General features: G+C 40.3%; 3 protein-coding genes and 1 long non-coding RNA gene across 4 annotated transcripts; 1 reads left to right on the top strand and 3 right to left on the bottom strand.

Annotated features, from left to right (window-relative positions):
• Nucleotides 1-944: 944 nt before the first annotated feature.
• On the bottom strand, nt 945-4913 carry LOC147161052 (sialidase-3-like). The gene is made up of 3 exons (XM_086058006.1): nt 4573-4913; nt 4189-4426; nt 945-3759 (listed from the first exon to the last, which is right to left on the bottom strand). The coding sequence occupies exons 2-3, from the start codon at nt 4411-4413 to the stop codon at nt 2767-2769; spliced, it is 1218 nt and encodes a 405-aa protein (XP_085914132.1). The 5' UTR covers nt 4414-4426; nt 4573-4913; the 3' UTR covers nt 945-2766.
• Nucleotides 4914-11660: 6747 nt separating this feature from the next.
• chrdl2 (chordin-like 2) lies at nt 11661-16830 on the bottom strand. Its single transcript, XM_086057988.1, has 11 exons — nt 16513-16830; nt 16111-16223; nt 15945-16038; nt 15264-15406; nt 15009-15102; nt 14760-14821; nt 14486-14639; nt 13253-13441; nt 13001-13174; nt 12829-12921; nt 11661-12333 (listed from the first exon to the last, which is right to left on the bottom strand). Exons 1-11 carry the CDS (start codon nt 16577-16579, stop codon nt 12206-12208), a joined length of 1311 nt encoding a protein of 436 aa, XP_085914114.1. The 5' UTR covers nt 16580-16830; the 3' UTR covers nt 11661-12205.
• A 139-nt stretch (nt 16831-16969) lies between these two features.
• On the bottom strand, nt 16970-19762 carry spag7 (sperm associated antigen 7). Its single transcript, XM_086057989.1, has 7 exons — nt 19625-19762; nt 18895-18962; nt 18719-18807; nt 18557-18641; nt 18382-18471; nt 18081-18237; nt 16970-17996 (listed from the first exon to the last, which is right to left on the bottom strand). Exons 1-7 carry the CDS (start codon nt 19707-19709, stop codon nt 17881-17883), a joined length of 690 nt encoding a protein of 229 aa, XP_085914115.1. The 5' UTR covers nt 19710-19762; the 3' UTR covers nt 16970-17880.
• A 1340-nt stretch (nt 19763-21102) lies between these two features.
• Nucleotides 21103-22188, top strand: LOC147161049 (uncharacterized). The gene is made up of 3 exons (XR_015097410.1): nt 21103-21566; nt 21666-21777; nt 21888-22188. It is a non-coding gene; the product is annotated as an uncharacterized LOC147161049 (long non-coding RNA).
• Nucleotides 22189-23305: the final 1117 nt, after the last annotated feature.

Here is a 23305-nt window from a genome sequence, read left to right as displayed (position 1 = left end):
GTACTGAAAGGCATTCGTCATCTCATTCAGGTATAAAAATATTAGGAACACAGCTGTATTTCAAACACCAAAAAAAAAAACAGAACAATAAATAAGCATTGTTATCAAAATTCTGAATTTTTTTTTGGGATTGGCAATGATTAGATTGATTGCCTGCACATGCTTCATTCGAACTGTTTGGAACGGCGGCGTGTCCACGCAGCAAAAGGGGAAAAAAAAAAGAGCAACGATTGCCGAGACATTTGTCACATCAACAGCAAACATCTGTTCCGCCATCGCTGGTGAGCCTTCACTGAATATCATCAGAGCAAGGATGACACGTGCGCGCGTGTGGGTGTGCGTGTGTGTGTGGGTGGGTGGGTGTGTTTTATAGCCAATCTGTGATACAGATTACCATATGTTCTGGGAAATTGTGAGCAAAAACACTCTGCAGATATGAAATAAATAAACGTGAGTCATAATGTGATTCATGCAATCTGGGAAGGTGCTGGTAGGCAAAAAGTGATGGGAAAAAAAAGATAACAAAAACGGGGAATAAACAGCGACCATTTCAAATAAAGATCACTATACGCGTGTATTGGTTCCACACAATTGCCTTAATGCTCTTTAGCACACGCACACAATTTTCATGGCTAGAAGGAACATTTCCTAAAGGGGCCCAAAAAAATTCTGGGTTTTGTTTTCTTAACCCACTCACTGGATTGCTGCGGATTTTGAGAAGATTGGGCAGGCTGAACAGCTGGACGCCATTTTGGACAGTTTTGTTGTGTACATACAATAATACAGTGGCAGAAGTAAATAAATGAATGAGGTAGAAAATTGATGACATGACAGTTGTGAGATTTGGTGTTCGTGCATAAAGCTAAATAGAGTGTTTTGTAAACTGATTTTATTTTATTTTTTGATGCAGGGACACACCCAAAGGGAAGTATTTCCAGTTTAGCAGCTTTATGCTGGTGCTGTATATTAAAAAGGTAAGTATGTCCAATGTTGCGGAACCGGTCTTGTTCGGAAGAAATGCTTTCAAATTTTACATTCAGTATATCTGAACCTCTCGTTATTGTGATGCTAAGTAAATATATAATGTCATGAGATTTATTATAGTTCATTATCATTTTTATTTTATACCCCCAAAAAATGCCATGCAGCTTTTTGTCACTTTCCACAACAGTCAACAAAACACACATTGACACGACAGTGAAGAATCACCAAGAGACTCATGACATTTGGCAAAGAAGGATCTTAAAATGATTGGGTCCTTAGTGTGTCCAATTTCTTTTGGAAATCGGACAAAAAAAAAAATCATCATTCGACAACCAGCAGACTTCACAAGAATTTTGTAGATTTTTTTTTTTTTAGAAAAATTGCCTACAGGATTACTTTTTTTGTGGACTATCACGGCTTTGCATATTAAGTGACACCGTTGCCGCTGGGAAGTGGAACAACAATATAGTACAATATAGACTATACAAGTAGATAAATATACAATTGAATGTTTGTATTTTCTACCAAATTCTTGTGAGATCATGCTAACTTGCTAACCATGCTAACCATAATACACAATATTCACAGCTGTCGTCTTCAAAAACTTTCGGCAGAAATTCCCAATATGTATTCAAACATGACATGATCAAGTAAATAGTAAAAAATATGAATTGATTTTGCTTCCAATGAGCAAATCCTCTCCTCGGTTTTTAGATGACTTATATTTGGCACAGTCGGGATGTGACAAACTGGTTCTATTCCCCCTCCCATATGAAGGCTGTATGACACGAGAAGGCATAAGTGAATCACAGTACGGGATCATGAAATTAAGAGGAAAGCTGGATCGTGGAAGGAAGAAATGCTACACTCCTCGATTGAAGGAAAATAAAAGAGGTAGGAAAAATCTGCAGGACGGGAACAGTTGTCAAGCATGCTACGCAAACGCGCACATTCACTCACGCACACACACACGCACACACACACACACACACAGGCAGTAAATGGCAGAGCAGCATGCTTAAAATCAGCAGACTAAAGTTTCATTCCTTTAATAGCTTATGTCCTCAAATAGTGGCCATCGCTCTAATAGACGCCGTGCCTTGATTCAGAGTACATCCAGCTCTTGAACAAATAATGATATCGTTAATTAAAAAAAATATATACAAAACACACACTGTCGGGACTTTACAGTTGTGCAGCAACATAAAACCTGAAAAAGACATGAGAGCAGCTCACTGATTCGTCGAAAGTAACGCGTTTATCTTTATGAATTGCTATTGCCAGAGTTGGGATCAAGTCACACATGTACAACTCTCAAGTAAAATCTTTATAAAGTCTACACACCCCTGTTCAAATACCAGATTTTTGTAAAAAAAATAAATAAATAAAAATAATATATATATATTATAATATAATAATAATAATAATAATAATAATAAACAAAAAACAAGGTCACATACACAAAATCATTAAATATATATATATTTTTAAATTAAAAAAATAATCCATCATTAATGTGACCAAAAAGCCAGTTTAAGTGTCAGGAAAAGCTCACTAGAACATCTTATAAATAAGTGCCCGATCCAGCAGTTGCATAAATTTGCACCCCCGCCACTATTTGAGGAAATACGGTAACACACTGAACTTAAGTGAACATCAGGCCAGACGACTCCAGCGTGCATGCACACTTCCACAAAGAGGAACACAAGTAAACACAGAGAGACGTTAGCATAGCATTGTTCATGCTAAAGATGTTAAGCTTGCGGAAGCTACGGTCGCCATTTAGCACGTCTTCCTGTTGGCCTGCATGACCTCTTTGAGCGTGAACGACATGAACGCAATCTGCTCAAGTTCGCTTTCCTTGCCGCACTCCATCAGGCACGAGAACTGATCGCTGTCCCGGTTGTAGGCCAGGTCTGAGTAGCCGCTGGGCCCGCCGTGGATGACCCTGGGCCGGTCCCACCCTCGCGAGTGCAGGGGCGACCGGTTCAAGTACACGCCCATGTCCCGCCGGCTGTGCTTGCTGGTCGGGTGCATGAAGAGGAGCCAGGTTTGCGTGTCGGGAGACAAAGGGGACGTGTCTGTTTTGTTCTCGGCGTCCTCGCTGGGGATGAACTCGGGCGGGGGGAAGCCGATGACGCTCCCTTGGCAGCCGTTGGGTTGTTCCACCAGCTCGCGGGCCGTGCGGGGTTTGTCGAAGCAGACGCCGCTGTTCTCGCTCAGCGCCTCGCGCCTGTGGCCGCCAAAATTGCGGGCGTTGCAGTACAGGTGACTTCGGCCCTCGTGATCTATGATCTCCGCCATCTCGCACTCGCACGACTTCTTGAGAAGCATCTTGCCCACGTGCCAAGTCTTGCCGAAGTCTGCGCTATAAACCGTCAGCGCACGCGGGTAAACCGTGTGAGGGACAGGGAAGGAGAAACACCTGTACGGGATGTAGTAGGCGTAGGCCGGAATAATCAACCTCCCGTTCTCCAGTTGGACCCCGTGCCCCGGACCCACGGCAAAAGTGGCCCACTTGCGGACCGCCTGTCCGATCGCGCTCTCAGTTACGTCCTTGGCCTCGCTCCAGGTGAGGCCGTCGTCACCGCTGCTGACGTAGCAAAGACGCGTCTTGTTCTTACCTGTGATGATCTGCCGGTTCTCCGAAGTGTTTCCCAGGATGCACACAAAGAATAAAAACAAGGTGCTGGTGTTTTTTTCAAACACGGGGCAGGGGTTCATGGTGCGGTGGTCCGGCAGGCACGCCGTCGACAACTCTTCACTCGACAGCCACTGGAATAATAATAATAATATACTTAGTGGACTCTTCATTAGGAAGACCAGCACGATCGAATAACATTTGCTAACCAGCTACCTTAAAAGATCAATTGTGACCTTGCACTTTGCCCGTACAAAGTAAAATGATGTTACAGTATAATAAAAGCATATAAAGCGCGATAGCTGAAACGTCTCCTTCTGATGTTATTGCCAGGTCACCTGGTACAACCCGTTTTTGCTTTTAAAAAAAAAATCCTTCAAAACACTCTGCAGCAGCTGTATTTCAAAAACATTTCCACATATGAGGTCCATTAATAAGAATTGAATCGTTACAAGGTGACACGGGTCCTGAAACCTTTCTGACGCACCTCATACATTAAACTGAAAAGGAAAAACAGCACAGCCATTAGGAGTGAAGTGCATTTAGTAATTTTTAAGAACTACCTGCACAGATCCGTCATCACTCCGCACCCCTCTTCTCATAACCAGAATTTTGGCATCACAGTCGCGAGAAGAGGTCCTCTTCTCGGCAAAGGCAAGAAAGGTACCGCTGTGCCTCAGGTAGATAAGAGCAGGGATTCTGTATGTGATGCCGCTCGGCTCCCTTTCAAATAAAGTTGTTTTTGGTGGCTCCTCTCCGCCGTCGCTCTTCGATGGCGTGTTCCCCATGATGCACCAGCTCCTGTAGGGGCATGCAGCACGTTTATTATCAAGTCACATCTTGGTTGCATGCATTCTAAAAAGCAGACTCGCAGGGGGGAAAAGGGAGTTAATACTCGCTACACATCACGTCGTTGTGCAACTCGACGCGAACAAAAAAGTCCTTACCTTCACTTGTCACGCTTTACATTTGTCACCTTGAGCTGATCGACACACTGTCTCATTGCATTAAGTGGCCCAAAGAGCTCCGGCGATCATGACACTGACGCCGAGGGACGAACGCAAGAGGAGAAGACGCGGAAGGGAGGACTACTTCCTACACACTTCCGTGTTCGCTTCGGCGCCGCTTTCATAAACCTGCGGCGGGTTCTACTTCACGGGGCGCCATAATTGCTATTTACTAATCGTTGCATGTTTACTTGCAGATACTATTCATTGAGTCGACAGAATTAATTCGAAAATAGAAATTAAAAATAAATAATGTCCCTGCGCGTCGAGTGGAGAAGCCATTGCAGCGCATGTGCAGTATGACACCCTAAAAGATAACATTGTCAACCTTGAGTTGATATAACTATTACTATCAGTAGATTTATTACAGTACGTGTCTGATGCCCGGATTTAGGTGATTTTTATTATTATTAATAAACATATGAATTAACAAAAGTGATTACGCCTCGCTTCCGCATTTGCCAATAAACGCTTTATCGCCACCCATTGGTCAGGAGGTATAGTGCTGCAGACACTCTTGGACACCCTGTTGCTAGGAGATGGCACACAAGTACAACACATGGAGGGGGGCCAGTTATGACTGCTTCTGTCTTTCAGAGTTAGTGTAATTCCAGCAAATGTTTTCCAGCATGATCATTTAAAAATAAAGGTGAATAAACTATTGGATAAGAAAAAACGAGATAACCTGATTGGCCATCCTGGAGTGCCCACAGGAGCAAACTGTCACCAGAGTCTATTTCATTTTACTATATTTTACTTGGAATAATGTTGTGCTTAGTGTATTAATAATCAACATTTATATATTTGAAGTATATGCTGTGTGTGCAGTTGATTGTCCTTATGTTTTTTGTTAATTTATTCTATTTATTTATCGTATTTTGTCAGACATGCAGTCACTAACTATAATTAAATGATGATCATTGTACTACCACTAACCAATGTTCTCTTTTGGTAGGTACTTTTCATTGACTTTGCTTGCGGCTTGCAGAAAGGCAGAGAATCAAAAAAAAAAAAGCATGACTTTGAGCAGTAAAATAAAGGAGAAAGGGAGCTGTAGTACATTAGACAGAGTCTTCCTGGTGAGCCAATAGCATCCATCTGTGTTAAAATCACTTATTTGCCACTAATGCCTGTTGGTGACTGCAATTAAATGCCTCATTATCCTGTAGCTGTAGTTTCATGGCGTCGATGAGCCGACTGAGTTGTGCTTTGTCAACATCAGCGAGCAGGAGCGGAATGCTGTCGTCAATTCACTCTCTTTGGGCATCGAGATGGTTACATGCTTGTTTTCCTCTGCTCAGTTTGAGCCTGCGTGACCTCAAGGTGTTGGACAATGTAGCTTTACTTGCATTGATCTGTCAACTCCCTCGCTTCAGGTGAGTCATCCCTTTCCCTTCAGAGCTCATTGGAAAAGGTCATTTTTACAATCTTCAAAATGGCCAGCAGATGGTGCACAACCGTCAAAGTGAAATGATCTGCTCTCAGCGTTTTTTAAACGTATTTTTCGATTTTTATTTTTTTTATGGCATTCTTTTGTACAGGCGCTGTGGAGACAACACTCAGTTTAACGCCCTGGGGGTCCTGATGCTTGGTGACAACAAACTGTCCTCTGACGTGTTTGGAAGCCTCTCAAATCTTAAGAGGTCATGATGTTGTTGTTTTTTTAATGCTATTCAGCAAATCGGTCAGTGTTCAATTTCCAGTGTTCGATCAAATATGCAGTAAGTAAGAAGTGCTATTTTAACACTGTTAGGATAAAAAAAAGTGACACTGTGAGAGTAAATTTTCTTGAGTGTTGGAAAGTAACACTTTGAAAATGTCAGATTTCTTCCTTCTATGATCATTGTTTACCTCATTAGGGACCCCTGCACGATCTAAACTCGTCTAATGCAAGCGCTTTGTCAAATATGCGGCAACCATGCAGCCAAAAAGGTCACCAAAGTAGAAGAAACAACTCTCGATATGACGCAATCTCCACTACTAGGCCCACATTAAAAACACACTGTGAAATGAATTCGTCTCAGAAGTGAGCATAGTTGGCAATAGTAGTCACTCTCTGTGGAAGCAGAAGTACAAACGGGCTCGTAAAAAATAAACTCGTAAAAGTAGAATACTGATTCAACTCTAAGGTAAAAAAAAACAAAAAACAGACAAACAAAGAAATGAAATACATCATCTGAAATTATCTTAAAGGTAGAGTGTACAATGAATAAAAATAAAAACTTTTTGAAAATCTTTTTGTCACGTTATAACTATTTAACATTTTCTTTTTAAAAGAAAAATCATCCCTATCGTGTGCCTTTAATTTAATTTTGAATTAATATTTCTGAATTTATGGCAGGACTAAAACTAGCCAATCAGAGACTGCGGAGGCATAAGGAAAAGTCCATCATTAGCTCACAGAAGCTCATTGGAACACACAATAATAATAATAATAATTGGAAAGCTCTTACTTCATGTCATGACGACTGTATAACCGGGTGCAACCGGCGCTGGTATGACCCTTTTGTCCATTGGCTCATCGGGTAAGTTGATCACTTCTAATCGAACCGGGAGCATTTGTTTTTTGGCAATACTCCATCATGTACACACAGGAGTTAAAGATTCCAAAGTCCAAACAACGTATCCACTTTTCTCTCAATTTTCATATTTAAAAAGATTGAGGCTATAATAAACAAAATAATCTAATGAAGCATCTTTTAACAAACGAAAGATGACATTTAACAACACAAATGCTTATTTGTTGATCAGGCAATTGACATTCCTAAAGACAATGGTGAAAGTTCTAAGAGACACGAGGATGGGCGCGCGCGCCTGCCGAGATTCTCTCCCTGCACAAAGAAGATGCACGCTAAATCGATTCCTGATGTGGCACGACCCGATGGCTATTTTTATTCGCCAGAATTTCTTCCAGGCCTAAAAACGCTTTGGCTGCACAATGGCCCCATGGTGAAGAGGAATGCCCATACTCTTTTTTTTTTTTTTTTTTTAAACAGGGATTCAAACAGCTGCTCAAATGCTGGAGAACACACTGAAGAATCTTAATATTTAGAGAGGCTCCAAAGCAAGACTTGATAACATCCAGACGCCGTCCAGACTGAGACTGAAATTGTTTGCTGTATATGAGATTTATGATGAAAACGTTTTTTTGGGGGGTTTTTGCATGCACAAATTAAGGATCTGCCACTATTGAGACCAAGACAACAAAGTAGTGGAATGTTTTTGGAGTTAATCAAGGAAATGAGAGTGAAGATTATTAACACACGTACGTTTCCTTTTTCTTTAGTCTGCACAGGCACTGTGCTAGGCAGCACTTGTGTGAAGAAGACAGAACACAAGGAGGCGTTTATGCTGCTGAGGGATTTGTCGACAAAGTACAAGCTTCTTTTAGGAGCACAATGGAACACGGAGTAAATACAGAGAAGCCAACGTGAGTTGCATCCAAGGAGAAAATAACTAAAAACGTTCCATGGCTCGAGTGTGTGGATGTTTATTATTATACAAACAATGTGCAATGACACCAAAACAAAAAAAATGGATATTGATTTAATATGGTTACAGTGGAAAAAAAAGGATTATGAATAATAAACAACTCCAGTAATCTATTTTCTTTACCGCTTTAGGGTCTACGTGAGTCCGATTTAATTAGTTGGTCAACTCTAACCATAAATCATCCATCGTTATCTATAGAACTTGTTGACGTGCTTACCAAACATAATCTATCATGACATGACATAAGCCTGCCACACTTGCCTCCTGGCTGTTATGATGTAAGATGACGATGTTTTTATGACTTCACCAAGACCGTTTCCTGCTCCCGCGACAGTTTACATTGATTAGAGCTCCTCGTGACCAGTAAACTAACCCTCATGTGTCACCACAGTGTGGTGGTGCTACATTTTCTGATAGAAATTCCTGTTTGTGATTATTGGTGACAAGTTACAACAACACCACCACAGAGGGACATCTGGTGCACAGCAGTCCGAAGGGTCTGATGTTATCAAGTGAAAATGATGTAAAAGACAAAGTGTCCTATCCGCATATGGTTGATTGAGTCCACATGACTATTAAAATATTGTCGTTTAGATTAAAAAAAAAAAAAAAAACGAGTCAAAACTGTTTATTTAGATCACCAATTTAAAAAACGACTAGAAAAGTACAAATGCTTTGAAGCGCAAATTATACAAAACTGTTTAGCTAACAAATACACGCACGCACGCACGCACATACACATACTCACCCACACAAAAAAAAAAAAAAAAAATATATATATATATATATATATATATATATATATATATATATATATATATATATAAAAGAGCAATGATGATGACATTTCCGAATGAACAATACTGAGCTCTTAAGAAATAAGAAAAAAATAAGAAAATAAGAAAGATAAGAAAAAAATAATAAAAATAAAAAATATACAAAACTGTTTATCTGACCGTCGGAGTGAAGGTCAACCACTAGAGCTTGGCTCGCAAGGCAGCCGGCACCGAATCTTGGCTGTGACGAACACGGACCTCATCAACACCGCTCATTAATCAAGTGCCAGATGAGCTCGCTTCAGACTGTGCCGTTCATGCTCCTCTTTGACGAAACGCACTCATTGGAACAAGCAGACCCCGACCGCTGAAATCAAGTCGGCTTTCTTCGCTCTTATCGCCATTTCTTTGCAAGCGCGTGTAAAACAGTTCACATTTTAAGTGTTCGTGACAATTATACTGTTATTTGTCCATGATTCATGATGGCATGACTCACACTAGGGAGTAAAAAAATAATAATTGGGCCCTCGGCGTATCTATGAAGTATTTGTCACGAAGTATAAACACAGCAGAGTGCATGAATCAGCTACGAAAACAAACACGCCTAAGGCTTAATTAACCGTTAACACAATTTGCTGCAATTCTTTCAGTTCTTCTCTTTCTCTTGAAGCCCCCTGAAAACGGCGTTAGCCCACTAGCTAGCTAGCTAGCGCGGCATGGAAAGCCCCACAAACAACCCGCTAGAATTTACTGTAGAGACTTTAAGCTGATATATTTTCATGACACAAACACATACGGGATGTTTCATAAGAAAGATACTACACTAGGTAGCATCCATTTTTCCATCCATCTTTTGGTCCTTCTCTTCTTCTTGAAGACCCTGGAAAAGTGACGCTAGCCCGGTAGCTAGCTAGCTAGCGCGGCATGTAAAGCCCCGCGACAACCTGGTAGAATGTACTGTCGAGAGTTTATGTGGTTTATATTTCCACAACTCAAATATGTAGGGATGTTTCATAACAAACATGCTACACCAGCGACTTGTAAGGTAGCATTATGATTCTAGTTCCTCCAAAAAGCTGTTTGATGGAGTTGAGGCTTTGTCATTACCGGTACAAGCCCAACCCCTGATTGTCTGGCAACTGTTTTTAACTCATTTTGGGGTGAGGAATTTAAAACTGATCTCATTTTTTTTCTATCATGTCAGATTTTTTAGACACAGAATCCACGATTTCTTTAAAAAAAAAATTTTTTTAATGAATGTGTTTATTCTACATATGGAAATAAAAAATAAAACGGGACTGTGGTTGGTCAATTAATTACGGTCATAATTCTAAAACTCAAATTAACTGAACGTAGACGAAGGCCTTAACAAGTGTGTGATTTACACCCAGTGACTGCCCCCCCGGCTGCTACAAATTGCGGAGCGTGTGACAAATTCAAACCCTTGAGAAAAATAAACGATGGACTTTTCCCACTCGATGGCCAGACAGAAGCATATCAATGTGAACGGAGACAGACTCCACCGAACTGTCGGGTTCAGAGGCTTACGCAAAACATTTTTTCGTGTGAGTAATGCAGGCATGCAAATTTGGAAATATCTTCTGTAGTGTGAGAGTGAACGAGCGATCTGGCGCTAAAAGTGCGAAAGGAGTACAATGAGTCATTGTTGGAGGGGGTGGGGGGGGCACACGAGGAGTTCATAGAGGAGGAATTATTATTATTATTCCGGAGCCTTCGGGCAGCAACGCAAGAGAAACACACAGATAACTTGACACCTGTTGATCAAACAGGCTTGAGGATAACTGCATGTTGGTGTTTAGAGCTCAGATTGATTGCAGTTTATAATGGGCAGCTGAAGAAAAAAAAAAAAAAAAAAAACTTTGGGTGAGAGGCCGATAAGTGCTGGCTGGACTTAGTCTTGGATGAAAGATGAAAGATCTAACCCAATTTTGGGTTATACTCAGTGCATTGAGTTGAGGATTCAACCCAGCATGTTGATCCAAGGGGTAAAAACGACCCACACTGCTGAGTTAAAGCGTTAAATGGCAACCAACGTTCTTCAGCCCGTCCAAATCCCATCGACCCAAACTGTGGGTCAAAATAACCCAACTGCTTTATTTATTTGTTTAGTATGAACCAACGAAAATTCACACAGGACAATTTAGAGCAGGGGTCTCAAACTCAGGGCCCGGGGGCCATTTGTGGCCTACAGCATGCTATTTTGAGGCCCCGTAAAAAAAAAAAAAGTTTAAGGTAATCACTTTTTTTGCTGTGTCGTTTGCCCTAGGGGAGTGTGTGTGTGTGTTTTAAATGACTTAAGGCCTACAATAGCCTAACCGTAACCATCTTGTTCACATTCTGAAGAACCGTTAATGTTCTGAACTGTTATTAGTTATGACTGAGAAGATTAGATTAGTTGTACTTTTTGTTTTTAATACTTCAAGCCCTTTTTGTGAAATACTTGATGTGACCCAGACTTATCTCCAGCGGCCCCAACATAAATTAAGTTTGAGACCCCTAATTGAGAGCCTTCATGGAACCCAACATGTATGTTTCTGGAATGCGAGAGGAAGCCAGAGTCGCCAGAGAAAAACCCCACGCAGGCACAGGGAGAACATGCAAACTGCTCACAGGGAGAGTTATTATGATTTAACTTGTCAGTGTGTAGCCATAACCAAAATAAGTCGTTTGTATGGAAGTCTGAAGGCAAGTGGGTCAAAAAGAAAAGAAAGACCAAACAATATAAAAACAAAATCATGGTTTGGATATCAAGCAGGTTATATTTTTGCTGGATTTTGAAGAGCAACATATCCAAATAAGATGCTGCCATCTTTAAACTGACAAACACATTTGGCTTTGTTGTCTCATTGTCGTATTATACTGTACTACACAAAATGAACGTCATGGTGGAACCACTGTAGTAAAAAATTAAAATTAAAATTAAATCCAATTACATGATCTAAGCAGACCGAAACGTTCCACTGTAATTTAGACAATATTTAACGGTGCTATTTCCTTTTTTCATAGGCTTCTGGTTTATTCATGACAGCATATCCTAGTAATCCACTATAAAGACCTTTTTGCACATTTTTTTAAATTAGCAGTTGCCCCCCACGCCAACCAGTAAGAGCAGCCTACTAACAGCACGTCATGTGGGAAAATGTCTTATTTACAATAAATATGTACATTAAAAATAATAATTGTACATACCAAGTAGCTTGTGGCCTCATATCCTGGAATAACATTTCCATGCAGTTTAAAGTATGCGTTAATACTGTTCCCAAAAGTGTCCAATCACAAGCGAGTTAAGGCGAGCACAAGCCTTCGACCTGTTTCGGGTTGAGGAACGTCACCATCTCCCGAATGCCATCTTCACAAATGCTTGTGGCTTGATCCAGTTTGGCCCCTCCCTCTTTGAATTTCCCCCACATCTCTGGAAAACAAACCCAACAGGAGTCAGAAACATTAGATAACGCAATCAGTATTTAGAATTAGGGGTGTCCAAAAAAAGAAAATGTGCAGAATTTCACAAGTTACTTCATGTTATAGATTAGATCGATCTTAATATGAAAAGAAAAATGCACTGAGCTGTCACCGTCTTACAAATGCAATTATGCCTATTATATCTAGTGACAGAAAAAATAACCAACACAAATCAATATCACACTCGTTTTTTTTGGGTTTTTTTACAGTACAGTACATCTTTTTAATTTTAACTCATTATTACTGTATCAGCCATATTTCTATTAGTTTAAAAAAAATCCACTTTTATGTTAACAACAGTATAAAAACATGGGGGAATTTTTTTTATTTTACATTGAATTATACATTTAGAACAGATATAAAATTTGGATTAATCGAAAAAAATGTATATCCTGACACCCCTATTTAGAATAATGCTTTAAAAAAATGTATAGAAATACTGTACCTTCATCAACTGTTGTCAATAAGGTGTAATTTTCCGGATGATCCTGAACATCTTTCCTTTGAACGTCACCAATTTCCATCAGTTGTAAAATACCTGCATGAAAGAAGTCAATCATTTACAGAAGAGAAATAATTTTAGAGGAAAAACTGCACAAATATGAGATGTGCTGTACCATCTACCATCTTCCACACTTGCACCTCCACCTCAGCAGTATTTGCTCTTTCAATCGCCATTATCCGAACTGTGCTGGGGGAATCCACTTGCAATGCCGATTCCACTTTGTACACCAAAAGTTTGTTTTTGTAGCCCGGGTAACACCGAGTCTGGTTACTTGCAGCTTTGTGTTCTAGATGGAAATAGAAATAGGAGAGTGCGGATTCGTTCCAACGGCCAATAGAAAACATTGCGAGCCGTCTTTGGCTACCTGGACACGTCTTGCAGCACTTTCCCGGCGACTTGACCGGATGTTGGCACGCGTACTGGCTGGGACACGTGATGCGTTTGCACTCCTGCAGGCCGTCGCTACAAGAGCACACGATGCAATCCAGGACCTTCCCCAAAACCGGGTGCCACATGTCTCCATGCGAGTATGTCTTCCCGTTGTATAAACATGCTGATGAGCAAGACGGGGAAAAATAGTGGTAATGGTTGTTGGTGTGTGGCTGCAGGCGAAGAAGATCTTTGGGAAAAATCAAACATCTCGTAGTAACTCTAAATTAGGGCAGGGAGGCAATTCCCCACCGGGGGTATTATAGTTTTAGAATTTTCATTTTACTTAGTTTTTGTATTTCCTTCTGAGTTTTGTTTTTTTAATTTAGATAGTTAGTTTGAATTAGTTTTCAAGGCAGTTTTGTTATCATAATTTTTGTCGTTTTAGTTATTTTTAAATAGCCTATTTGACTTTAGTTTTGGTTAGTTTCAGTATTAGTTTTTGTTTTAAAAAAAAAGTGTATTACTTGTGTGCAATATTTGATCAACACCATGGTAAATGGAAAAAGTAATTTTGGCTGAGTTAAATGAAAAAGCAGGCGAGCCGAGCCATTGGAGCCAAAAGTCAAGCACAGGAAATGACATCATTTCTGTTTGACACACTTTCAAACATCCTTATTCTGGTTAATATCAAAATAAATATACTTAAAATCACATTTAAAATGAACCCCAAGAGCCCATGTATTAAATTAATTACCAAAGACTAAAACTAAATACATTTTTGCTATAATTAATGTTACTTTTGTAAATGTAAAATGTTGTTTCAGATAGTTAGCATTTTTTTAAAAAAGCATTTTTGTTTTTATTTTATTTTGTTAACGAAAATGTTTTTGGAATTTTAGTTTGTTAAATTTTGTTATATATATATATATATATATATATATATAATATATATATATATATATATATATAACCTTGTTCCCCACCAGATGGCGCTGCTGCTATTTCTTTTGAGTACTTATTTTATATGTAATACAGATTCATGCATTTCTGATCAAATAAACCTGTTGTCATTTAAGCATCCTAGTGCACGTGATTATATAGTTTTGCTGAATCTGTCATGATTGTTCCGAGAGCTCCCGCTTCCTTCACATGCAATAAACTATTCCATCTTCTTAACTGATTCAGGAAAAAGGAAAATATTCAGGAAAATAAACTTGTGGCAAACCTTTCTGGTGCTTCCTCTGCAACAAAATCTTCACAGTGGTCTCTGAAGCCCCTCTGAGGTTAAGTTTATTGAGGCTCAGGTGTCTGGCAGAAGTCCTGACCCGGGGGGACAGCGCTTCAGTCAGCTCTCCCGAACACTGGTCCACTGAATGTCTCTTTTGGAAACACACATACACGTACTTGAGCAACGCAAATATTTTTTAACAAGATTTTTATTTGTATTTTTTTTGTTTTTAATCGTGTAACATTTGGAATGTATTCGTCAAATAACATACAACGCCTCTGTTCAGCTGCTGGTTTCCATCCTCTGCTGATGACGAGCCAATAGTGCTGGAATCTGAAGGAAACAAAAAATGTGAATTTTAAATCCATGTCATTTCACAACAACATTAAACTAAAATTGAATAATAATGATTGTATAAGTGCTTTCAAAATTGGGAATAAATCCGCCGTGCGCCGACTCAGGCCCCTGTCCAAGTTGAAATGAGATACGTTCCTTTGACAGCTGGAAGAAGTTGGCCTACCTTTACACACCAAACAGCAGGTGTCGGCAAGCGTGACCGGGGAGGAGCAACTGATTGGTTGGCAGGTTTTAACTGCGCAGAAGATGTTTCCATTCTGAGGGAGGGGGAAAAAAATGTCAGATGTCTTTTTTAGGTCCAAAAGCTAAAGAGAGGAAAAAACGTTTGATACATTTTCATGTGGGCTGCACACTGTATAGCCAAATACAAAGTTATAACAGGAAGAGCAGAAACCGAGCGAGCTGGATATACACTCACTGAGCACGAGCACATGGCACACTGGTTGCTCGGCTTGGCTGGTAGGTTATGCTTGGTGAAGGTCTCTCCGGGTTGATAGGTACTTCCATTATATCTGCACAACTTCACAGGAGCTCTCAGACCTGCTGGGATCTTGGGTTTGTCTAAGAAAAACAGAAAACCATGTTGTATTGGGTGGCTGGCGAAGGTTGATTACTTATTGCTGTACTGCCCAACAACAATGTAGTGGAAAATTAGTATTGGTATGTCACGTGTTGCTTTTAATCAAATGTGCTGCTTTTAGAACCTCATCTAGGGATGCTAGTTGTTAGCATGGCAATGGCGTTTTGCATTGTTTGTTAGCATTATGCGGTTGTTTTAAAAACGCAACGCGTAGAGTAAAATTTAAACTGGGAGTAACGTTAAACAGCTTGAAGATTATTCACTATTCGTCAAATTGCTATTAATTGTGAAGTGGGTTGAAATAAGCAACGATTAAATGCTCTTCCACTCGATAGCAGAAGGGACAATTAACCCACCTGTTGCCATTCATGCAACAGCTTTATGTTCAGCTAAACAGGCTTGAAACTGTGTACATTTGTGAGTAAATTGACACAAACGTGCTCATTTCAGTAGGCATACTTTTTCTAACAGTTTTCGTTTGAGGAATTGGCTCAATAATGATGGGAAACGCTGACTTACCTGTGCATCGTGGACAACACTGCTGTGGGTCGGCTTCTGGTTTGCCACACGGCAGAGGAGGACACTTAATTTTACCGCATTTTACATGGCCTTTCTGAAAACACACCACATCAGTTGTCAGATGTAGTCATAATTCTCGTTTATTTTTTTTGAAAAGTTCGAGTACCTCAGTGCAGGAGCAGCGCATGCACAAAATGAGTCCAAAAGGCTCCAAAAAAGGATGCCAACTGTCTCCTGGCTTGAATGTCTTGTCTTTAAAGGTGCACACCACTCCTGAGCCTGCATCGGAGGTTACAAATGAGAGGATGAGCTCAATGGAACAAAACAAAGACACATATTCATGTGACCTAATTATTATTATTTTTTTTAAAGAAAAGAAAATTACAAAGGGACAGCAGTGAAGAAAACGGAATTCCATCAGATCTCTCAGTGCAGCTTTTATGTGGCAAAGTAATCTACCCAAAAACCCCAAACTGAATGCAACCTTGGAGAACAGCGAGATGATCTTTTTCCCAGCCTTTTGGATGATCGTCCTTACTGAATGGCTACGCGGAGAAGTTAATCTTACCTTTGCGGCTTCTCAGCTGAGCATCTGCACACCAAACGAGCATCAAAGACACCAACAAGGACTTCATTTTTTCATCCCCAAATCGTGCGTCATACAGCCCGAGAAGTAAAATACTATGTACGTTTCTACACGAATCAAAGCGCACGACAAAGTTTTGCTTGGTTGAGCAGTGGCGCCTCCTGCAGGATAATGAACATCATGACATGCAGTCTCACCAATTGGTTTGTTGTTGTTAGGAAAAGTAAATTGTATTGAATTACTGCTCAACCTACACCTGCATCCGTGCCTATTATATGCGGTTCTAATAATAAACAAAAATTGATAAACAAGCTTAAAAAGAAATTGAATTACAATTATAAATTATAATGTACAATTAGTAGCTGCAGTTAAATTGAGTATTTTCTCAGTTTCAGCTTGATCCAATGCAGCAAAATCCAAACAAAACATATCAGGGGTGTGAAGTTGTAAAAGAGTGAAGGTTCAAGAATACTTTACTTACAATTATTTGATATGAAAGATTACAGAAACTTTGAACAAATGTGTCGGTACAATAAAAGCAATGTGAACAACCTAACAATTTTTTTAACGTTTTTCTTTGAATATTGTAGTATCTGTTGCCTTGTTTTGGGAAAAGATATCAACCAAATAAATTAGTGTACTTTTAACACCTATCAGACTTGGCAATTTTTGGCCTTGTAAAAATGACAACAAATTCATGAAGTCTTATTTTTACATTTTATACATTTCATATGGGGTGATGCAACAGCATTTTTAAAAACAAACCCAAAAAACCTTTGTCTAAAAAATAAGGGGGGGGGGGGGGAAGAATCAGCGACCAAAGAAAAATCAAATCATTGTAAGCTATGAATTGACATGACATCATGGAGATGAGGAAAATAAATCCCTCATCATACAGATGAGGAAAATAAATCCCTGGTGCTTAAAAAGTGGACATTTGTATTTCTAAGCCTGTTTTAATCTTAAAAAAATCTTTAAAGATGTTGACTTGTAAAAATGCTAATGGAGAGGGGGGGGGGGTCAATGACATAAAAACCTTGGTAGTGAGATTTCAACGCTTTCAATACTAAAAATGTACATTTATATATCCTATTCAGTAGTGTAGATAACACTTGGGGCGTCGTATTTTAACACAAGCATGTTCCTTATACTGTCGATGGCTCAATGACTGAGAAGTTATTAGCTGACACAATGTTAGAAACTCAGAAATCCTGAGTATCTTCTGTACAACCAGGATCAGAGCAGAACATCCACCTGCCATATAGAAAGTCTCTGCCGTGCAGAATATCGCATATTTAGTCAAGGGACCAAATTGCATATCGACACGCAAGCGAGATCACGCAGAGCGACTCAGGAAGTGCTGCCGTGTGCTCCTGTGAAGTCTTCTAACTTTTGCCGTTTCTTTGCTCGGATCGCGTTCAAGGCTTCTTCTATGGAGCGAGTGTCCCTTTTGTTGGCCACCGGCACTGGTAGGGAGGTAAGCGACAGGGAAGCGATGTCAAGGAAGAGTTCGTTGTGTGCGTTACGCGGTGAAATGAGCTAACACTCACCACATCCATATGCCTGGTTGGCTTCGAGTGTGTGCGCTGCATCTTTGGCTGCGGAGGTGCCAATCAGATGGCTGTACTTGTCTCTGTAGTTGGAATTCGGACACACCTCCGACTTGCTGCTCTGCCGGGACACTTCTTCTTCCAGAGCCGCCTGCTCCTATAGTAGTCCGGAAATAAATGCATGTATTTTTTTTGTACAGCTCCTCTATTAGATGTTTCAATATTAGATGTTATAAAAAATAAAAAAATAAATAAAAATAAAAAAAAAATAAAAAAAGATGTTTCAATCCTCCGGTCTTACTTTGAGCTTGCGTCGCTGCTCCGCCAACTGCGGATCCCACTCCTCCCCTTTGCGATAAGCCTCCAGCTCCTCGTCAGATGGAGCAAACTCCTACAAGAGCACAACAGTAAAAGCTAATTACGCCGCCTCGTATTTATGTCAATATCTATTAAAAAAAAGAAGCATATTTTCCAACCTTCTTGAACAACATGACGTAACGGCTCTCTTCATCCTCACCGAAAGAAAAAGAAGTCAAACCAGCCACTTCAGCGACATCGTGCCTGTAAGCATAACCCTTATTGTTGGGTATTTAAACCTCATTCCCACTTGCACATTTGTAATTTTTAATAAACCTTACAATATACTTCGCTCAATCTTCCCCATTGGATTATATTTTCGCTTCTGTTGTGTACTGTCTTGGATGAAATCTGACACTTCTTTCTCCATCTAAACAGTGAAAGAAGCAGTTTAGCATCACCTTTGCATGCAAGTTTACAATGTCTGAAAGCAATATGGCTCAGATCAAGTACTCACCTTTTTCCTGAACGCTGCTTTCTTTCTTTTCTCCTCTTCTTCCATCTTCTTGAGCCTCGCTGCTTGCTCTGCAAACGTAGCAAAAGTTCAGGTCGCATAAACTTGATCATGTTTGAGTTAACCTTGTCTCGTGAAAGTAAAACTTTGCTAACAAAAGGATCAACTGAATTAACCAATATTACAAAGATTGAACTTCTATTGTGACATCAATTGCAAATAGATAAAATAAGAAATTTAAGTATGTATTCATTTAGTATATCAACCGCAGGCTTTCTGGACGTTGATTGGATCATTTGCGTAAGGCAAATATTGCAAAAAGAAAGCACAAGAAAGCTCAGAGTAGCAAGTGATGGCGTAAACGCGACGTCACATGTTTTTTTAACGCAGGGACCAATCACATTTCTACGAATGCGTCCACAACCAACATTGGGCATGCGCGTAGAGCTATTAGCCGATGTGTGTTGTGCCCGAAATAATGCATCTACCCGTGGGCCCGACCCGTGGAACCTGATAATAACGTAATAACAACGAGATCGTGGGCGGTGTCATTGGCTAGATCGTTACTATTTCGAAACCGTGCAAATGGATGGCCAAACTGGCTTATAGCAGCACCAGAAACAACCTCGTTTGCCCTTTCCCTATTTTTCTCAGTCGTGTATCACATCACTTTGTACAGTTTCAAAGGAAAAACGCATGTTGAGTTGTTACAATGGCTAATATATTGTTCTACCTCGAGCCTTTCGCCGGCTTTCCTGGTCGCCGACTGTTGGAGGTTTTTCCATCGAGTTTAATATTGAACCTAGCAGATCCGCCATCTTGACTTGAGCGCAAAAACAACGACTACGCACGCGCAACTCATACAGTCTTCTTCGGCGCCTCTCAAATTGGTTGTAAAATACAAAGCGCCCTCCAGTGCATAAATTGTATATTACAGATACAGGACTTCATTACAGTATTTTGGTTGGTTGAACAGTTTAGCATTTTCTCGACTTTTTCGTTTATAAATTAGCAACGCATTATAAATCTAATTCAAATACTTCCACTGTTGCAAGATTACCGCTATTAAATGAGTTTGAAAGCAGATTTGATCCTGAGAAATGCTACCGTCAATCTAAAATGCCAAGGAAAAAATAAGTAAGATACATTTGGCACTCATAGGTCCATACATTTTTTATACCAATGATCTTCATTAGGGTCACGGGCGAGCTGGAGCCGATCCCAGGGGACTTGGGATGGGGTGAGACGCAGGGTAGATTTACTGTAGCCTACACTTGGGGTTAAACAAATCATCTGTAGTGGACTATATATGATGAAAGTCGAGTTGAAGTCATTTAATCGATGACATGCACATTACAGCAGTCGGTCCCCGACTCCCCACCCTTTTTGGCGCCATGGACCAATTTCACATAAAGACATATTTCAATGGCCAGGCATAGAAACGAATGAAAACAATTGTTTAAAAGTGCTCTGTAATGTGGCCAACTGGAAGATGAGATGCCCAAAAAAAACACGTGATCAGTGTTTCATCAACTTCAAGTGGTTAACGTCGAGTTGTAAAGATGACTTGTAAAGTGGTCAACTAATTGTAGACTCTGTGCTGGTCGCAGGTTAAGAGTAGGCCTAATAATAATTCCGGTTAATATATTTCTGCTGCATATCATGGCAAGATGGCAACCTTCTGATACCATACAAATGGCTAATGGCGGGGAACAGTGTAGACTGAGAGCGAATCGCAATTGACCCTCTTACTCCTTTCTCTTGACCTTCTGTTTTGCGCTACAATCTTCTGATAAACATGTTACATCATTTGGTATTTTGGACACCCGGACTTTGACGGGCGGTCTACCTAATGAGGACAAATATATGGACGGACCTGTATTCCCAGCCAAACTATGACTCCATAGTTATTCTATGTCTGGCTTACCCCCCCCCCCCCCCTGAAAATATATCTATATATTTTTTAGACGATTTAATTATAGAGTCACAGAAGACAAAAGAAACAAGCTGCTTCAAACATTCTAAACAATCCCCAGGGGGCAGGCTGCACTCGCACCTGCGCAGCTGCATGTGTCCATGCCTTGTAGTCTTATTGTCTGGATGACAATTCGCCCCCTGCGTCATGGCTACAGCATGTTTTGTACAGTTTGATTGTGGTTTCTCGGCATCAGCAATAACCCATTAACCACTGCTGCATTCAGATGTGGGCAGAGCAGTGGGTGAACAGAGGGGCAACCCGAAACACCAAGCTGGGCACGCTGTCTTTCAAACTAGACTTTAATTTAACAATCGGGGGGCTATTTCATTCTCGCTATCCTGCCATAGGGTTAAATATTGAAGTCAACTATCACTCAGCATTTCTTCTTCAGATAACAAAACAAAAAAAAAAAAAAAAACGGTCCTGCCCAATACTGAAGAGGCCACACATAGCCCGGTTGGCTAAACCGGGTGAGCTGGCAGCCGCGACCGTCACTTCTCAGACTGCCTTCATTCAAAGACACTTTGTTCCTGGGATTTGGACAGAGCCTGGCCGACTCCACCCCCGTGATTGAAATACTGTATAAATGCAGCAGCAACGTGTCCACAGCAGAGGCTGAATGCTTATTGGTGCCCGAACATGAAGAGACTGGCCTTGGTTCTCCTCGTGCTTCTGCTGATGTTTGCCATCGGGGAGGGTAAGCAAAAACGGATCTAACCATTTTCACAACTAAATGTTGCAACTAATACTGGAATAATAATAATAATAATAATGTCATCAATATTGTTATCTCCAGGCAATGATATGGAACCACAGTACTGGACATGTGGGCATAGAGGGCTTTGCAGACGGTTCTGTTATGCTCAGGAGTACATGGTCGGTCATCATGGGTGCCCTCGACGATACAGGTGGGCGTGCAAAGATCGTAAAAAAAGGCTCACGTAAGGGAATTGTTTGGATGTGGAATAGAAATGTCATGATTTTTTTTTTTTTTTTTTTTGTCCACGTTCACTTGCAGGTGCTGTGCCATACGGTTTTAACAGCTGCCAGGCTTCAGATGCAAGAAGTCACAGAGTGATGTGTGCATATTCTGAGGGCTTGAGTTGATTTTTGCCCTCTAAAGTTCAGCAGGATTTGAAAATGAGCATTTTTGCTGTGATTAAAAAAAATAACAAAAAAACGTATAGGCTCATAAAATTCCATCTTTTTGTTTGAAATATTGTGTTATCTGCATCTTAGATTTTTTTTTTTTAGTTGATCATTTCAATTACATTCTGAAATAAAGTGTTACTAATAAAGGTGTGAAAATACAAACACTATGGTAGGTTTGTCTGTACAGTATTTCATTAGAATTATTATAAATATTTTATTTCATAGCAGAAATTGCCAAACACAACAGTATTTATATGAAATTGTTTTTCCGGAATAAAATTCTAAAATGAGTCCACGCGTGTCCATCGTCGCATCGACAGGACACAATGTTAGTCAAGCGACTGACCAGCGCTTTTTGTGAATGAAGCGTCTCTTGTTTTTGTTCTCACCATCGCGTCTGTCTTTCTGTCTGTCTGTCTGTCTGTGGACAACATTGCCAACCAGACATCAGACATCACAGTTCAACAGTCTTGATTGCAAAGCACATTCTTTGTTCTTCTGCCTGTGAGAGGAAAAAGGTCAAATGTCTGTGGCAGGTGAATGTTGACATACTGGAACCACGAGTTGCAATCAATTACACACACTGGACTTCATTGTTATGATTAGTTACTCATGTATGAGTGATGCTGAGGGTGGGGGGGGGGGTAGCAGGCATTAAAAGCATGGATGCTATTTGTAAACACGAGCCTCTGCATTGTCATCGGGTATGAATTTTTCGACACCAACGTGACCCTACGTCAACACAGCAAACCCCCCAACAGATTTGTTTACATCAGGCTGACTGTCTTCACTCGGCAAACGCGACAGACGGCCGAGAACAAAAAGTCATTCCGGGTTTCCCAACAGCAGGATTTACACAAAGGTTGACTTTTTATCAAAGGGGTCTCGAAAAGGCATAACAATATCAGTTTTGATTGACTAACTTTTTTTTTAGCATAAGTATTTTTAACTTCACCAGATGTTGTGATCAAACAGTCAAAAATGATCTTGGCAGTGCAGTTCTGTCATTCTTAAAGGAGCAAAAGAAGTCTCGACCCCATTACTGTCTGTAACCATTTTTAATTATTTCAAATGTTTACCATAGAGAAACATTCAAATGAGTACTTTGTCGTACATGAAAATCAGGTTTCCCAGCAGCAGGGAAAGTTCATTCCGACAGCTCCCCACCCCCTTCGGCCCTCAAAATAAAAACAAACCTCCCCTGCAGAAATGTACTTTATTCCCTCAAAGTCATTAGTGCAAATTCAACATGAAATACAGTGCAGCTAAAAAATCATACGCGCC

The sequence above is a fragment of the Leptonotus elevatus genome, chromosome 16 (assembly GCF_054856555.1).
Source record: "Leptonotus elevatus isolate MCC_2025b chromosome 16, RoL_Lele_1.0, whole genome shotgun sequence".
In the NCBI taxonomy this organism is placed as follows: domain Eukaryota; kingdom Metazoa; phylum Chordata; class Actinopteri; order Syngnathiformes; family Syngnathidae; genus Leptonotus; species Leptonotus elevatus.
Note: the sequence above shows the minus strand (reverse complement) of the source record. Positions and strands in the feature narration are given on the sequence as shown.